Source organism: Amblyraja radiata, chromosome 2, assembly GCF_010909765.2.
Source record: "Amblyraja radiata isolate CabotCenter1 chromosome 2, sAmbRad1.1.pri, whole genome shotgun sequence".
NCBI lineage: Eukaryota > Metazoa > Chordata > Chondrichthyes > Rajiformes > Rajidae > Amblyraja > Amblyraja radiata.
In genome coordinates this window covers 55305517-55325026 of record NC_045957.1, presented here as the reverse complement: position 1 = coordinate 55325026, position 19510 = coordinate 55305517, and the positions used below count along the sequence as shown (strand labels likewise).

Sequence of the window (19510 nt, the reverse complement as noted above, 5' to 3'; positions counted from 1 at the left end):
ATATTGACAATATGGCAGAACAGGCTGGAGTAGACGACACCTAGTGTACTCATTGTTTTCCCATGTTCAGAAAGTGTATTCACCATAGTGCTTGTGGGTTACAAGCAGCAGTGGTGTTTTCCCCAGTTAATTTACTTTATTTGTTTCTTTCACTTCATTCCACTTTCACTGTGCTCCCTATCCAACCCTCAGTTGTCCCGGTGCATTTGACCCCTGTTATCTCCATTGCTGTGCAATCAATCAAAATCTCTCCCCCACTGAGCAGTCTATTCTGATTAGGCAACAAATTGTTGAACTGCATAAATCGTACAGCCTTTCAACATCAAAAACAGCAATAAACCTATGTCGTCTGCGCCAGTCACTGAATATGTTGTCCCCACTCATTTTAACGATCCACCCTGCACTCTCAGCAATTCTATCCTCACACAGATTGAGAGATTGATAGTAAAATGAATTAACACCAATCAGTATTAACTATTTAATATTACAAAATAGGAGACGTGTGGTTTACAACAGCCATTAAAATAGCAGAGAACTTTGCAACATGTGGTTTAAATGTTCATGTGATCATTTCTCAGTTCTCACTGCATAGCCAAATTACTTGTCTAGTTTCATGGAACTAAATTACAATCAACAACAGTCCTGCACAAAATATCCATCAAAACTGGTCTTAGGCCGGATGAAAAAATTGAACCGTTGGGTATTTTTGAATCCAAATAAGTAACAATTTTATGGTTCAGATTGGCTTAAAAATCAATTTCCAAATGTCAAGTCAAGTCAAGAGAGTTTATTGTCATGTGTCCCAGATAGGACAATGAAATTCTTGCTTGCTGCAGCACCACAGAATATTTTAAGCAGAAATACAGAACAGTTCACTTCAGTACACACATTCAGTATGTGTTATTGAATTCCTCGTTTGCACTAGGAATTCAGTACACAGTTTAAAGGCATAATAATTTTAACTCAAGTTTAGAAGGAAAGACTATGTGGAAAAAGTCAAGTCAAGTTTATTTGTCACATACGCATACGAGATGTGCAGTGAAATGAAAAGTGACAATGCTTGCAGATTGTGCAAAATAAAACTACAAAACAGAATAGAACAAAATCAGCAATTACATATTTGTGAGAAAAAAACAGCAATTTTAAAAAGACACCACACAACAGTAAATTGGTACAGTAAGTTAGTAAGAGATGAGAGTTCACAGTCCTAATGGCCTCTGGGAAGAAATTCCTTCTCATCCTCTGTTTTCACAGCATGACAGCAGAGGTGTTTGCCTGACCGTAGCAGCTGGAACAGTCTGTTGCTGGGGTGGAAGGGGTCCCCCATAATGTTGCTGGCTCTGGATCTGCACCTTCTGATGTATTGTTCCCGCAGAGGGGAGAGTGTAGTTCCCATAGTGCGTTCGGCCGAACGCACTACTCTCTGCAGAGCCTTCTTGTCCTGGGCAGAGCAGTTCCCAAAACCAGATTATGATGTTTCCAGACAAGATGCTTTCTACAGCCGCTGAGTAGAAGCACTGGAGGATCCTCAGAGAGACTCTGAATTTCCACAGCTGCCTGAGGTGGTAAAGGGGCTGCCTTGCCTTACTCACCGTAATGCTGTATTCATCTTATATGATGACCACATGGTGCTTAAAGTAGTGATTATGTTAATTTAATTTGTTGAGTATCAAGCATACGTATCATGCAACATTTGTTTAATTTAGATTCCCTTTAATTAATCTGTACACACACTGGGAGTCATTAGCACTTCATCATTAAAGCAAGGATCAGGTAATAATTTACCTTCACTCGTTTTAACTTTTTTCTCACCCTTGAAAACAAGTTGCAACATGTGCAGCAAGTTGTCAAACACCTGCTGATTCCTCGTGCAGCTGTTGGATCAACACACTGAGCCACAATGTGCACAATGGGTTTTGTTTGAACTTTTTCCTTTCTTAAAAAAAGCTTGCGGAAAGCATGTCCCAACTTTCTCATTCCCGTTTAGAATGAACCGTCGGGAAAGAGGCTGTAGAGTTGGGTTGAGGTCACAAGAGCCGGCAGTTTGGCTTTCCATATTAAGGAACAGTTGCAAGAGAAATCACAGCCACCCTCCTAAAACATTTTGAAATCACAGCCTAAACTCTTTGCAATTGAGCTTTTCTCCTGCACCAGGCACCAAACTCCAACTGCCAAAGCCCACCCACCAACCAGACATCCACATCTTCCTATCTGCTATTCAGCAATTGATAAACAGGACCCACCATTGACATACAGTACCTTGAGCACCAGCCACGGGTATGGAGCGATGGGATTCCTTGAGACACAAGGAACTGCAGATGTTGGAATCTTGTTCATAACACAAAGTTTTGGAGGAACTCAGCGGGTCAGGCAGCATCCGTGATGGGAATTGAAAGGCGACATTTCGTATCAAGACCCTTCCTCAGACTAATAGCCAAAGGTGGGAAAAAAACGGCAAAAGCGACAAGGCCTGGCAAATGATAGTTGGATATAGGGGGGTTAATTGGCAGATGGGTGACGTAAGTGACAATTACTGGAAGTAAACGGAGACCAAAGATAAGGAGTGCAGAGTGAAATGTAAAGTCAAAGAGAAGGAGAAGGGGACGGGAAAGGCAGACTAAAAGGGAAATGAGGAATTCCGGATGGGGCAATGTACAAAGGAGGGGAAAGGAACAGGATGACTGGGAGATATTAGTGTACATGGGGTGGAGCAGTAAAAATGGGGGTTAGCAACTGGGAAATCCAATAGGTTTCAGTGTTTGAGGACAAGTTTTAGTTTATTTAGTTTTGTTATAGAGATGCAGCGCTGAAACAAGCTCTTTGGTGAGGGAGGAGGTGCAGGGACAGGTGCTTCTTCTCTGTGTCATTAGTCTGCCAATTACTCAATTTCAAGATTCACACACAACTCTTGGGTGAAGAGCCAAAAGAACAAACTAAAATGTCTGCCATTAGATAAGAAATTGGCAAGATAGCAGTTTGACTGTCCAATTAGCACCTCCCACTCTTTCTACAACATGGCAGATGAAGTTTAATGCGGATAAATGTGAGGTTATCCACTTTGGTAGCAAAAACAGGAAGGCAGATTACTATCTAAATGGCGTCAAGATGGGAAAAGGGGAAGTAAGCATGCAGGTACAGCAGGCAGTGAAGAAAGTGAATGGCATGTTGGCCTTTATAACAAGAGGAATCCAATATAGGAGCAAAGAGGTCCTTCTGCAGTTGTACAGAGCCCTAGTGAGACCACATCTGGAATATTGTGTGCAGTTTTGGTCCCCTAATTTGAGGAAGGACATTCTTGCTATTGAGGGAGTGCAGCGTAGGTTTACAAGGTTAATTCCCGGGATGGCGGGACTGTCATATGCTGAGAGAATGAAGCAGCTGGGCTTGTACACTCTGGAGTTTAGAAGGATGAGAGGGCATCTCATTGAAACATATAAGATTGTCAAAGGCTTGGACACGCTAGAGGCAGGAAACATGTTCCCGATGTTGGGGGAGTCCAGAACCAGGGGCCACAGTTCAAGAATAAGGAGTAAGCCATTTAGAACGGAGACGAGGAAACACTTTTTCTCACAGAGAGTGGTGAGTCTGTGGAATTCTCTGCCTCAGAGGGCGGTGGAGGCAGGTTCTCTGGATACTTTCAAGAGAGAGCTAGATAGGGCTCTTAAAAATAGCGGAGTCAGGGGATATGGGGAGAAGGCAGGAACGGGGTACTGATTGGGGATGATTAGCCATGATCACATTGAATGGCAGTGCTGGCTCGAAGGGCCAAATAGCCTACTCCTGCACCTATTGTCTATTGTCTATAACACAATGATGGCATTTCGGTCACGGTCACAGAGGTCGACGTCAGAAAATCCAACAGAGGGGTGAACCCTCGGAAAGCGCCTGGACCTGATGGTGTACCCGGTCGTGTTCTAAAACCTGTGTGGACCAACTGGCTGGAGTTTTTACGGACATTTTCAACCTCTCACTTCTGAGGTCTGAGGTTCCCACCTGCTTTAAAAGGGCATCAATAATACCGGTGCCAAAGAAGAGCAAGGTGACGTGCCTCAATGACTATCGACCAGGGGCACTAACGTAGTGATGAAGTGCTTTGAGAGGTTGATCATGGCACAAATCAACTCATACCTCTGCAATTCCTCATCCACAGACCAGTCTGTCCGTATTGGTGGAAATGTGTCAGCCTCGATAACAATCAGCACGGGAGCACCTCAAGGCTGCGTGCTCTGAAGAAGTCTGAAGAAGGGTTTCGGCCCGAAACGTCGCCTATTTCCTTCGCTCCATAGATGCTGCTGCACCCGCTGAGTTTCCCTAGCAATTTTGTGTACCTTCGATATTCCAGCATCTGCAGTTCCCTTTTGAACACAGTGCTCAGCCCCCTGCTGTACTCACTCTATACTCATGACTGTGTAGCCGGACATAGTGCGAACTCCATCATCAAGTTCACCGACGACACCACTGTTGTGGAACGTATCACTGATGGAAATGAGTCAGAGTATAGAAGTGAGATCGACCGTTTGACCAAATGGTGCCAGCACAATAACCTGGCTCTCAACACCAGCAAAACCAAGGAACTGATTATGGACTTTGGAAGGGGTAGGATGGGGACCCACAGTCCCGATTATATTCACGGGTCGATGGTGGAGAGGGCCAAGAGCTTCAAATTCCTGGGCGTGCACATCTCTGAAGATCTCTCCTGATCCGAGAACATTGATGCAATTATAAAGAAAGCACATCAGAGCCTCTACTTCATGAGAAGATTACGGAGAGTCGGTATGTCAAAGAGAACACTCTCGAACTTCTACAGGTGCACAGTAGAGAGCATGCTGACCGGTTTCATCATGGCTTGGTTCGGCAACTTGAACGTCCAGGAAAAGACAGCAAAATGTTGTAAACACTGCCCAGTCCATCATCAGCTCTGACCTCCCTTCCATCGAGGGGATCTATTGCAGTCGCTGCCTCAAAAAGGCTGACAGCATCATCAAGAATCCACACCATAAGTTTTTCAAAAAATTGGACTCAGACATTACAAATTTCATATGGGATTATAAACCCCATAGAATACAAAGAACACACCTTAATAAACGAAAAGAGTGGGGGGGTCTAGCGCTCCCTAACTTTATGTATTATAATTGGGCAGTAAATATTAAAAATATGATTCACCTGCTGGACAATTCTGCCCAGCAGGCGGACTGGATTGCAATGGAAAAAGGGGACTGCTCCCCGAGTAATATAGGAGCGATTATCCTCTCACCAATAAATCTGAATAATAAAAATTATAATAAAAACCCAATTATACATAGCACAATTAGAACATGGAAACAAATAAAACAGAATCTAAAATTAAGAAACCTATCTCTCTCAATACCAATAGCCAATAACCCATCGTTTAAACCATCAATCATAGACAAATCATTTATACATTGGGAAAGAATGGGAATCAAAATGCTCGAAGATCTGTATGAAGTGGGAAAATTACTATCATTTCAACAACTACAACTGAAATATAATTTGAAAAATAACCAATATTTTAAATATCTTCAAATTTGTGATTATTTGAAAAAATACACAAAAGACTATCATAATATGCCTTCCGACTTACTGGATGAAGCAATGAAGACAAAGGCGGAATCAGCTAACTTAATATCGTACTTATATAATATCATTTTAAACATAGAAATACCCACAACAGATGGAATTAGAAGAGACTGGGAACAAGAATTAGCTATAAAAATTTCAAAAGAGAGCTGGGATAATCATTTACTACAGGTGCATAAATGCTCGATCAACGTACGACATACGCTTATCCAATTCAAAACATTACATAGACTATATTATTCAAAAACTAAATTAAATAAAATCTTTCCTAATGTTTCACCAATCTGTGATAAATGTCTGTGTCAAGAAGCTACCATAGCGCACTCTTTTGTTTTTTGTACAAAAATCCAAAAATTCTGGCATGGAATATTTGATATTTTTTCAAAATTAATTAAAATAAAACTGGTACCAAAACCAGAATGGATCATTTTTGGGATATCGGAAGGTATCCCTGAATTAAACGTGTATCAGAAGAATTTACTCAATTACGGGCTAATAATGGGAAAAAAGCTCATACTTAAATTCTGGAAAAATGCGCCCACACCAACAATAAAAATGTGGATATCAAATATGTTTGAAACATTACATCTGGAAGAGATGAGATTCCTCTTAGCAGATAAAGCAAACCAATTCCAAAAGACGTGGTCTACGTTTATGGACCTATTACAAGCATGAGGTGCAATAGTAATTTTAAAAATAAATAAATAAATAAATGGTATCACGACCTGGCATTGGGAGATAAAACAACAAAAACAGACTTGGTTGGTAGTCTTTCTGCGGAGTTTAATGTTATAATAGAGCGATTGTCCTTACTTTCTTTTTCTTTCTTTTCTAGGGTCTACTTTCTTACTTTACTTCCTTCTCTAACTTCTTTTCTAAGGGGCTTTCTTTTCCCAACACTCTCCTGCACTTCACAACTCTTGCGCACCTTCTTTACTTTCCTTACTTCTATCTTTTTCTTAAAGCTTTAAAAAAAAAAAAAATGAAGCGGTACAAAAAATGTATTAAGATATATGTGTTGTGTGTTATTGTAATTTACCGTACTTCTAATAAAAATAAAATAAAAATAAAAAAATTTAAAAAAAGAATCCACACCATCCTGGCCACACTCATCTCCCCGCTGCCTTCAGGTAGAAGGTACAGGAGCCTGAAATCTGCAACATCCAGGTTCAGGAATAGATTCATCCCCACAGCCATCAGGCTATTAAACTCAACTTAAACAAAACTCTGAACATTAATAGCTCATTGCACTTTATCTGCTTATTTATGTGTGTATATATATATTCAATGGTATATGGTCACACTGATCTGCTCTGTATTTATTTATGCCTACTATATTCTGTTGTGCTGAAGCAAAGCAAGAATTTCATTGTCCTATCTGGGACACATGACAATAAACTCTCTTGAATCTTCAACATTCATAAAAGATCATCAACATGAGCACTTGTACATCAATAGATATCAAAGGTTCCACAAGTGTCATAGAAACATAGAAAATAGGTGGAGTAGGCCATTCGGCCCTTTGAGCCAGCATATCCATTCAATATGATCATGGCTGATCATCCAAAATCAGTACCCCGTTCCTGCTTTTTCCCTCTATGTCTTGATTCCGTAATTCATCCAACACTGACGTCAGGCTGTTATCAGCAACAAGTCTATCCTCCTAGCCATCTGCTTATCTGTTGCCCATTACACCCCTCACCTCACATACACTCCTCCCTGCTGGCACCTCTCCCACTCATCCACAATCCACCCTGACCACCCCCAAACTCCTTCAACCACCCTCCTCTCCCACCTGGAACCCTTCCTCATCCACAGCTGACCTTTTCTCCTTCACCTCCCGCTGACCTTCACCCAACCCTGATCCCTTTCGTCCCACCCCGACCCTCCTCACCCCCTCGATCTCCCATCCCTCCCTTAAAACGCTGCAAATGTCAACCCTCCAGCCCCCAATCATTACACTTTTTAACCACCAGCTGTTTAAGACACAGAATGAAATGGGTCTATCATTTGTCCTGAAGAATATTTTTTTTAAATCTATTGAATTCTTTCACTCTTTCCAGTTTTCCTACAGCAGGGTGACCAAAACTGAACATGTTACGTCAAGCATGGCCTCACCAACGTCTTGTACAACTAACATAATGTTCCAACTTCTATACTCAAATCCCTGCCTAATAAAGGCTGACATGTCAAAAGTCTTCTCTGCCATCCTATCTACCTGCAAAGCCACTTCAGGAACTATGTACTTTGACTGTTTTCTCTGGAACAGCAGAGTTTGCAGGAAGACCTGGTAGAAGTATATAAAATTATGAAATAAGATAGTGGATAGTCAGAACCTTTTCACCACAATTGAAAAATCAAATACTAGAGGGTAAGATGAAACAGTCAAAATTTAAAGATGTGCGGGGCTTTTTTTACACCGAGGTCAGTAATTGCCTGGAAGGTGCTGCCTGGGATGGTGGTTGAGGCAGATACGACAGTGGCATTTAAGAGATGTAGGGATTAGCATATGGATATGCAGGAAATGGATAGTTGTGGTTATTGGCATTATGTTCAGTAGTCATTGTGGGCCGATGGACCTGCTCGTGCTATACGGTTTTAATTTCTATGTAATCTGTCTACAACACTCCCCAGGGCACTACCATTCACTGTGAAGATCATACCCTTGTTTGACTTCCTAAAATGCAACACCTCACACTGATATGAATTAAAATTCAATTTACCATTCGGCCCACATGCCTAGCTGATCAAGATCCTGCGCACTGTTTATTTTCCTTGTTGCCCAACCCATTGTTAACATGGTTATTTTAGTTTGGGTTAGAGATACAGCGTGGAAATCGACTCTTTGGCCCAATGAGCCCATGCCGGCCAACGATCACTCAGACACTACAAACTAGGGGCCATTTTACAGAGGCCAATTATACCATGGCCAGTGAGTCCCACCGCAAATTGGAGGAGCTGCACCTCATATTTTGCTTGGGTAGTTTACACCCCAGTGGTATGAACATTGACTTCTCAAATTTCAGGGAGTCCTTGCTTTCTCCCTCCTTCCCCTCCCCTTTCAATTTCTCCCACAGCCTACTGTCTCCACCTCTTCCCACCCCCATATCAGTCTGAAGAAGGGTCTCGACCCGAAACGTCACCTATTGTTTCGCTCCATAGATGCTGCCTCACCCACTGAGTTTCTCCAGCATTTTTGTCTACCCAAGGAACTTCTTTAATCGGAGGGTAGTTATTCAGAGGGAGTAGATTTGTAACTTTGTAAGCACCCATTATGGGCGATTATTTGCATACCTTGGGTATGCAAGCAAAGAATTTCAATGTGACTTGTCACATTTGGCAATTAAGTATTCAAACATTGCAGGAATTATAACCAACACATAGGAAGATGGTCATGGTTGTTGGAGACTGATCATCCCAGACCCAGGGTATTTAAAGATGTGACCATTGCCAAGGCTCCATCATAAGCATCTCAGGGTCTAGTAGGGGTAGGTGGGGAGAAGGCTCCTTTGACCAGAAACTCAATTGGACCAGCCACATAAAATACTGTGGCACACGCTACACAACAGCACTGTGGAAGTATCCTCTACAGGATTCCAATGCCTTCAACAAGGCAGTTCACCAGCAAGAAATGGACAAATCCTGTCAATTAATTAAAGGAAACAATGTATTTCAAGTCAAGACTTTACTGCATTCATTCACATTCAAAAAGTCATAAACAAGAAGCACATGTTACAGTAGTCAGACAATATTCAAATGTTACTGAGGTGTGGCAAGTTACATAAGTAGATTTGTTAACATTGTTAATTCCAATGCAGCATTCAAAGACAAGACACACAAACATGCTGGTTGCAATTTTTTCTTCACGTTTCAAGTTGACTTTTAAAAAAAAGGATCAGTAAGAAAGGTGCACGCTGACCACAAACTCCACAAGTTAACTGGAAGGCCTTTATAAAATGGTTCTTATTAAAAATCAATAATAAGTTAGGTTGAGGAAGTAATCCAGGTTCTGTGATCCTGTGATCCTATTGATATCAAGGCACAGCACCACAGAAGAACTGGTAAAAGCTTTAAGATTTTCCCATTATTATAAAGAACCAATTTAAAATAGAGGGCAAAACAAAAAAACTGTTACCTTGATCAGCACATTTTAAACACAATTATAGCTATACATTTTCAACTGTCTCAAGTTACATCCATGTTAAAATCTTAAAATATATTTTAATATCTTCAGTATAGTTCTATTTTTTGTTATTTGCTTATATAACTTTTCATAGCTCAAAAATAATGCAGAAGAAAATGCAAATTTCTATATACATAAATAATGCATACTCATCCACAAAATATATGATAGGAATAGAATAAAATAAAATGCAGAGAATGGCCCATAAATTCAAGCATGGATTTTGAAGGCCAATAATTCTTCTGAATGCATATTATTAAGAGAACGCAGATCAGGTAATTTCAGCAGGAGTTTTGTAAAGATTGAAGATTCACTTGGGTGATTTTTCATAATTAAGGTCCGGAGTGCTCGAATTAGAGTTTCTTGCAACTGCTCCACCGAGTTAACATTTTTTATTCCCGAACGATCTAGAAAGAAATTAAGTTAGTTAGACTTAATTATTTCCAACTAGAAAAATTAGTTCACTTACAGATTTATATACGTTTAAAACAAAAAGCAAGATGCAAAATGACATCTAAATGTCAATGATTACAGTAATATTTTTTATCCGAAGCTTTTCACTGCGCTTCCTGTTCTGGTTAGGTTTGATGATTTATTTTGAAATCACACAAGCAAGATAATTAACTTTTTGTCTAAGGTAACGGTGACACAAGTATATGTGAATAAACATAAATCATAAATTCTCTTACCAGCAGAAACCAGGACAACTGCTGTGAATAGGCTCATCTCCTCCTCAGCAAGATGCAGACCACTAAGTTTTTCACTAAACTCAAACATGGATATTAACAGATCTCCAGCCCCCAGCAATTGAAGCTCTTCCATCCCGTAACTCTTTCCGCTGAGAAATGTGACTGTCCGGTCATGTACATCAAAAAGAGCGGCAAAGCGCACCATTAACACCTGCCAATGACAGAAATAGTAATTGAACATCATTTTGAGAAAGACTCTGGATAAAACTTTGAAAAAGGCTTTCATAAATTAGGCTCAGCACACTTTCCCCAACCAAGGAAAAAAAATTGCATCAGAACCAGGAGGAATTTGTCAGATTTTGCACCATTTCTTGTTTCATATCGGAAGCCACAATGCTTTGAGGGGAAAACCCCAGCATCAGTTTCCAAGCACGGAGTCCGTCAGATATAATAGAGAAACGGTGCCAGCAATAACAGCAAGAGATCTTAAAATTCCTTTTAAATGTTTAAATTGGCAACAGACCATAACCTTCATACCTCAGGACCACTGACAGCATTGCCAAAAGGGTACTGGTGTCAGAATCATTATGGCACGAGGCAGCCATTCAGCAAATAACTCGAGCAATCTAGTCAATGGCATTTTCTCAATCCCTGTTGCCTGACAAGTTGACTTCCCTCTAGAAACATAGAAAATAGGTGCACGAGTAGGCCATTCGGCCCTTCGAGCCAGCACCGCCGTTCCTTGTGATCATGGTTGATTGTCCCCAATCAATAACCCGTGCCTGCCTTCTCCCCATATCCCTTGATTCCACTAGCCCCTAGAGCTCTATCTAACTCTCTCTTAAATCCATCCAGTTATTTGGCCTCCACTGCCGCCTGTGGCAGGGAATTCCACAAATTCACAACTCTCTGGGTGAAAAAGTTTTTTCTCACCTCAGTCTTAAATGGCCTCCCCTTTATTCTAAGACTCAGCCAACATTGGGAACATTTTTCCTGCATTCTGCATCCAGTCCTTTTATAAGTTTCTATAAGATACCCCCTCATCCTTCTAAACTTCTTAGAAACTCTAGTACCTATCCAATATCTTTTGGAAATCACTGATCATGTCTGCTGCTAACATTGTCTTAGAATGTTCCAAGCGTCTGCCACTCACTGCGTGAGGATATTCTTCCTCACATTTGTGGTCCAAACCATAAATCAGAGCCGCCCAGTCTTTGTATCATCAGCCCATAGGAAATCTTAATTTGGAGTACCTCATTTAAACAGTCATTATCACCTCAACCAATCTCACCACAACCTCTTTTGATGCAAGGAGACACCCCAGTCTCAATCCTCAGCTAAAACCCCCCATCTTTAGAATCTTTCTGCAAAACTTCACCCTTCCTAAAGTGTAGTTGGCACACTTCAACAAACCATACATATTTAATTTTGAACTAAATTTTCTGACAAAGACACAGCAAGAAATGACCAGTAGACAGCAAAAATCAACATCAATGCAGGCAGACATTCAGATGGGATAATGCTGGGAAACAATTTACAATTTCCTGAGCTTTTTCCAGTCATAGCAGAGTCCATGGAGAGAAGAGAGAAGAAACGTCACATTCTTTTTAGCAAGGGTGAGGGATTACCTTCAAGAAACATTTTCCACACCCTTCGAATTACCCAAACCTCTACCCTTTCAGTTTGCCCGAGTAAATAAATACATTTAAATTCTGGTGAAACCTACTGCAACATCCTTCAGGTTGTAATATACCTGCTGAACTGCACAGCCTAGGTTGTGACGAGTTAACCACCTTCCGAGTATGATATGGTGGGTGCTACATCTAGGTCCCAGTATCCTAGTTTAAGGGGGAGGGGGGGGTATTTTTGACTGGACATCCAGCACTTCTGTGCAAGCAAGGTCAGGTTAGTGTTTAGCTGTAAATCCCGATATAATAATCCAACACCCTGGTACCGACTGGTCCGGTAAATTACCCAGATATCTTCAACAGTAGCTTAATTGAAACAGATGTATAATACAAGTTAATCAGAACATCAATTATTTATTATGAAGATAGACAAAATGCTGGAATAACTCAGCGGGATAGGCAGCATCTCTGGATAGAAGGAATGGGTGATGTTTCAGGTCGAGACCGTTCTTCACATTATTCTCCATGGACTCTGTTGTAACTGGAAAAAGCTCAGAAACTTGTAAATTGTTTCTCAGCAGTATCCTAACAAACCCACCGTTCCCTCTACATCTCCCTGGTTAACTCATCCCTTCCCACCCATTCCCCAGGTACCTTCCCCTGCAACAGCAGAAGATGCAACTCCTCTCGTAATACCTCCTCCTCGATTCTGCCCAGGGACTTCGACTGTCCTTTCAGGCAAGGTAGAGGTTCATTTGCACCTCCTTCAACCTGCTGGACACTTTAATTCTCCTCCTCACAGACCTTTCTGTCCACGGTCTCCTCCATTGTAAGAGGCTAAACTCAAACTGGAGGAACAGCATCTCATATTTCGCTTGGGCAGCTTGCAGCCCAGTGGTATGCTTATTGATTTCTCTCTCATCAGGTAGCCCCGGCATTCCCTCTCTCTATCCCACCCCACCCAAGTCGCACTAGCTTCTCATTCTCACCCTACAAACAGCTTACAATGGCCTGTTTTCCTTTATGATCGTTACTTTTTTTGCGCATCTTTCATTCAGTGTTCTACATCTCTCCACACCACTCTCGTTTCCCTTATCCTTAACCAATCTGAAGATGGGTCGACCCGAAACATCACCCATTCCTTCTCTCCAGAGATGCTGCCCGAGTTACTCCGGCTTTTTGTGTCTATCCCAAACTGAATGTACACCATGATATAAATATTATTTATTATGCTTGGATCAGTGCAATTCCCACTTCCTTTTCGGAACTGTTTAGAACACAATATTTAAAAAGTAGTTATATTTTGCACATACCTCAAACGTTCCAGCTTTAAGCAAGCTGACTTGGTCATGCTGCAATAAATCTTGGAATCCTGGAATCCGTTTTGCAAATTCTACGACCTCTCTAACTGCAGGTGTAAAACTCATGGAAAATTCCTCCCAGATTTGCTGCTCTGATTTATCAGGATTTACGTAAGGGGACATACTCATTGGGCACACCTGTTTAAAACAGTCACACAAAATAAGAATCCTGATGAGAAATTTGTTTTAAATTAAAGATAAAAAATAGAAATAACACGTTGATATATAATGGCAGTTTTAAGTTTGTATTGTGAATCGTAAAGCAAATTACATATTAACATTGCTGTCTTCATATGCAGCTCAAGTAAACAAAAATGTAACAATTACAATGAAAGTACAACCATTTGCACAGCATCAACAGCATATTTACCAGATGCATCCTTCTCTCTGTGGGCCGAACACGTTTGCTTGGGACACGGCTTCGAGAAAACCCATCTTCTGCATATATATTTTGGAAACATCCACCAGGAAGAGTGTGACAGGGCCTGCTCACTCTCTCTGTGTGATCATTTGGACAAACTATGTGCTTGTCATTCCTATTTGTCAAGTAGACTTCATCACGATTTGCATTATTGAAACATTGGATTCCATTAATCCCATTGATGGGTTGTCCAGTTATCCACTTGTCATCAGCATTTCTCTGAGAATTGTCTGTGTTTTGAAAATACATCTCTTCCCGCATTTTGTCTGGCTTATCCTGGGTACAGGAAAAGGTTTCCTTGAGGGCCCGTGATACTGTCCCAATTACTTCATCTCTATTCTGAGGTATCTCAGGCTGTGATGGAGGGGAAGGGTTTTCCTCACGTAATACATCATTTTGTCTGTAGCCATTCAGCTGATCATTCACCATGTTTTTCATTGCACTTTGCATCTCAATCAACATTCTTTGCTTCTCACGCTTTGGAATGCGTCCAAATCGAACAGCTATAAAACAGTACACAATAGTTATCAACACAAAGGTTGGCTCTCTGATCTCAAACACAATTTTTTTCAATGGGATACATTTATGTTTGCAGTTATTGTAATACTGTAATAAGATTCTTCTCTAGTGTAAGTACCATCTCGGGACATGCCCACAGCAAGACATTTCTTAAAGCGACATTGCTGACATCGGTTCCGATTCATCCTCATTATAGAACAGTTCTCATTTTTCAGGCATTTCTTGTATTGAATATTCTGCTGGATGCTCCTTCTGAAAAATCCCTGCAAGAACAAAGAATAATATTCCAATTTATCAAATTTACATTGTATGCTCTGTTAGAACCATTATTAATTTTACAACATGGAATAATAGCTACACACGGAGGCAAAACAGACTGCAGATGCTGGAATCTTGACCACAAAACAGACTGCTGGTTGAACTCAGTGGGTTAGGCAGCATATGTTATCTTTCCATTTCCCTCCACACATGCTGCCTGACCCACTGAGCTCCTGTAGCAGTGTCTTTTGTGCTTAAACTGCACAAGACTAGCTGCATTATTTTTTTTTTTAATAAAGTGTTTTGAAAGACATGAAACATTTAGAAAACGTATATCTAGAGTGGCAAACATCAGTCAAATTGTAGATGTGTGAACTACACACATCTGAGTGCACAGCGAGCAAATGACGTGGCCACATACAGCAGCAGACTACAAATCCCACATACCGTCACTAAAATTAGGGGCTGAACCAAATCCTGGAGTTTATTACTATCCATTGATAAATGCAATGGGTTATTACCAGAACCTGAGACTCAATGCCAACTTTCCCAAAAGGATATTTTGGAAAAAAAAAAGTACTTTTACATCAATAAAATTTAAAAACTCTAAAGTCATCAAGTCTTCACCACAGTGCCAGTCAGCTGTTCCTACAGGACCATTCCAGAGCTAGGTGATTCACATCCAGCCACCAAAATCATGTCCCTTCATGCCAGATATAACTCTAACCACTGGAGTTAACTGTAATTAGTTGAAATATAAAACACTAGATTACCTTTCTGTCAATACCTTATGATTCTGGGTGAAGCCGTCTGGTAAAAAAAGGATGAAAGCAAGCTGGAAAAATACTCCATTCAACTTTACAGATTAATTAAGTTCAATAAATATCTAGATATTATCCTGATTATCTCATGGTCACAGAATAATCTTTGCTCACCTTGCAACCTTCACATGCATGGACACCATAGTGGAATCCTGATGCCATATCTCCACAGACTTTACACAGTAGGATCATTCCATTAATTTCTAATAAAACACAATAGAATAATATTAGCTTCAACTTATCAGAAACTAAGTAAAGCTTGTATTAATCCGTCTACAATCGAATGTACTACTTTGGCCAATCTCAATTTATTTCCAGGATGTGTGCAGCACTAGCAAGGTCAGTATTTACTCTCCACCCACTATAACTCAAAAGATGGGTGTTGAGCTTCCTACTTGCTGCACAATTATTAGTGAAAGAAGGAAATAAAGTCACAAACAAAATGACAAACTTACTAGTAATGCTGGTGCTTTTGTTGATATGACCCAAGCTTGATCCATCTCCTTTGACAGAGCACACAAGCCGAGCATTGTTGGAGCTTACGAGTTTCGGCGCACAGTTTTCGGAAAGCATGTCACCGAGGTTGATATGATTATCCGAGACAAAGCTGTTAGGCAATGAAGGAACTGGAGGCGAGGTTGACTGGAAACTGTTCTCAGAACTATCACTGTGATAAGAGGCTGGACTACAACCAGAACTCGAACTGATGTATGTAATGACACCACCTGCAATAAAATAAAGTAAAATTGGGCACCATTTTTATTTTAATAAGAACTACATTCTGCCACCATTCAAGTGTTTCTTTTTGTTGTAGGAGTACAAGTGTTCCTCCTCCTTATATTTAGTTACATTATACTTTTTTTTTTAAACTACTCTTATTGGTGCCGAGGAAAATTGGCAACTTGGGACATGAGAGACTGCAGATGCTGTATCTTGAATAGAAACAAACTGAGAATGTCAGCAGATAAGGCAGCATCTGTGGAGGGAAATGAACTGATGATGTTTTGGATCAGAAGGGTCCCGACCCAAAACATCCTCTCTTCATTCTCATCCACAGATGCTGTCTGATCTGCCAAGTTCCTCCAGCATAATGGTGGAACTAAAGCATGCAACCTGTTCTTAAACTGCTCGTCTTACAGCTAGTAAACATCACAATTTCTTCTGTGGCCTGGAGACATAAGAGGCTGCAGATGCAAGAATCTGGAGCAAAGAAAAAAACTACAGGAGGAACTCAGCCGGTCAGACAGCATCTGTGGATGGAAAGGATTGCCCACATCTATAAGCTCTGCTGCAAATAATTCAGGGAAAACTCATTAGGTCTGGCAGCATGCACAGAAAGACAATCACTATCCTGGATCTGCTACCCTTGGTCAGCAACTTATTGGACAGGTCTGGAGGCTCATAGACCAGTGCTGAAAATTATCACCATTGAGCCCCGTTGATCCACATACTGTTTGTTGTACATATACCTTCCCCTTCCTCCTTCTGAAAACGTACTTAAATCTTTTCCCAATTCAAAGGATTACAGTCCCAAAAGGTTGTCGGTTTCACTCTCCAGAGACACTACCCAGCCCACGGAGCCTCTCCAGCATCTTCCACTTTGTTCAGATCTCCAGCATCTGTTGTTTTAATTTATTTCACAGCAAATTCCTCCATTACCATGCTAATGTAGTGAGGCATTGCCAAGATAGAAATATTTGCAGCAGAAAATCTGCTTATTTCTTCCACTAAGATACAAAATACGTGGTCAGGAAAGACATCTTGAAACTTTATTTAAAACTGTTCATAACATTATGCCATTAAAAATTTTTAAAAATCACTGACCAAAAATGTGATTTTGCTGAAATTCAGACAAATGCGACATTAAAATTATTTGAAGTCAGCAAGAATACCGATGCTATTGCAAGCTATCGCGTACGAGGTCAATCGCCGCTTGATTACCTCAGCATATTTTACCAATGCTGCAGATGTTTGGCGGCAGTCACGATGCAAACGTCATTACAATTTAAAACCTACACGTGCCCCGAGGAAACCATTATATTAAAAAATACATTCCAGTCTCTGAAACACTGCAACTATAATGGGACCATGTAGAATACTGATGAAATCAGTTCTTTAAGTAAGAAGTAGAATTTGACTGAAATATTTAAAAACCTGACGTTTTATATTTAACTATTAGACATTGTTGCAAGCTGCACCACTTTAAATATTTAGGATAGACACAAAATGCTGGAGTAACTCGGGAGAACAGGCAGCATCTCTGAAGAGAAGGAATGGGTTACTGCCCTGCTGAGTTACTCCATATATTCTGGGTCTATCCACTTTAAATATTGTTCTAATTATTGCAAATCACAGATGGTTCAGGCAATTTATTTTGCTGCAGTGTGTTTACCACAATGCAAGCATTCGTTCTTGCTACAGGCGGCGCTCCTGGCCTGTGTGCAAGAAAAGGTGGATTCTTCCTCCTCCCCCCCAGGGCTGCAGCATTCTCAGCTGCGGCTCTGGGCAGAAAACTGGGTCACATAAACATCGCGCCACCTCAATCACGTGCGGTTGCCGCGCGCCCCGGGGAACGTTCCATTTCTCCCATTGTCGCTGAGCCAATGGCACCGTGCGCCGCGGCGGCGTAAACACAAGGCGCACGTGGGGAGTGGAGAAAGTCCATGTGAGGAGCTGCTGCTGCTGCTGCAGCCGGAAGGGGCAAAGCACCCACTCTGACCTTTGTTGTTGCACAACGAAAAACTGTTATTTACATGCACACCCACTCTCAAATGAAACCAAATCATACAAAATAATTTAGACGCTGGCCAAATTAATAAAGAGCAATATGTCCAAGCAACGTCTCGTAAAAGCATTGGTTACTATTCGCGTACTTAAATTGAAAGCACAATACGTTTTGTGTTGTTTTTCTTAAGGGTGGGGAAAAATAATCGAAATTCACAACCGAACAAACTGAAACGCGCGAATAGACGCAAGAGACGAACTTTCCATTCGGTTTCGATGTATTCATATCACGTTCACAGAAAATTGCAATACAAATACATTACCTCCGCTGCTACTGCAATCCATTTCCATTAATCTAAGAGATCCGGTTTTTACTGGGAATCCTTAAGAACAGCTTCCTTCTAACTCAAACAAAATACTATTTCTGAATCCTGTTTTTCGATTTCGCCCCGAAATGTCTCGTTGGCAGCTTTATCCCCCTGCTATTAAGTACGTTTGATGCTCGTCCAACAGCCCACTCTTCCGTCTTACAGTGGGACTCCACGAGCAGTGACTCGGTCTCTCAGGGACTGCTGCTCTGGGTTATCATGTGACCCAGTTAGCGCTGGCTCCTCCTCTCACCCACCCGCCCCATTTCTGGCCGCCCGGCGCTCCCTTTGCCCCAGTGACATACTTTCTGTTGCGAGTTCATATCAAGCGACGCCCCGGGCGAGATCGACGAAGAATGCACGAGACCGGAGAGCGAATTAATTACGGGTATACTTTTTTTTTGTACCCTACACTATTTAGGCATTGTTTTGGAGAATGATTTTGTTCGTTTAATGGTGACAGAAATAGAGCAGTCATTAAATCCAATGACGTATTTTTATATTGCTTCATTTTATATCTTGGCTAGGATCCGAGACAACAAACATAAGCATAAAATTCCAAGTGATTTTACAAAGCAATACGCACTCAGCTATGAACCATTATACATTGACTGAGGTTGCTGGAAAGTTGAAGCTGATAGTGCATTTGAATCTTATGTTAGTGTTTGTTTTACCAGATATTCGTAATCCCAGGTCACCCATATTGGAGTATAATTTATGTTTTTGAATGTGTCCGAGTCTGTGCCGAGATGCTGCTTTTTTTTTTATTGCACGCACCTCATCGTACGTGCATAAGAGAATGAACCGGACTTGACATGGTTATTTTCCCCAGCCATTCCTGCGCTATGCTTTTTTCCCAATGCCAGAAGAGCGCAAGGCAACTAGAATGTTATTTATTTTGCTTCCTTGTGCTTGGAGATCGCACTGCATCAGAAAGGGG

The 19510-nt window shown here is 41.0% G+C and overlaps 1 protein-coding gene across 1 annotated transcript; it reads right to left on the bottom strand.

Moving 5' to 3' along the window:
- Positions 1–9266: 9266 nt before the first annotated feature.
- Positions 9267–18794, bottom strand: nr1d2 (nuclear receptor subfamily 1 group D member 2). The gene is made up of 8 exons (XM_033046890.1): positions 18526–18794; positions 15934–16203; positions 15593–15681; positions 14518–14662; positions 13830–14383; positions 13412–13597; positions 10471–10681; positions 9267–10188 (listed from the first exon to the last, which is right to left on the bottom strand). The coding sequence occupies exons 1-8, from the start codon at positions 18551–18553 to the stop codon at positions 9992–9994; spliced, it is 1680 nt and encodes a 559-aa protein (XP_032902781.1). The 5' UTR covers positions 18554–18794; the 3' UTR covers positions 9267–9991.
- Positions 18795–19510: the final 716 nt, after the last annotated feature.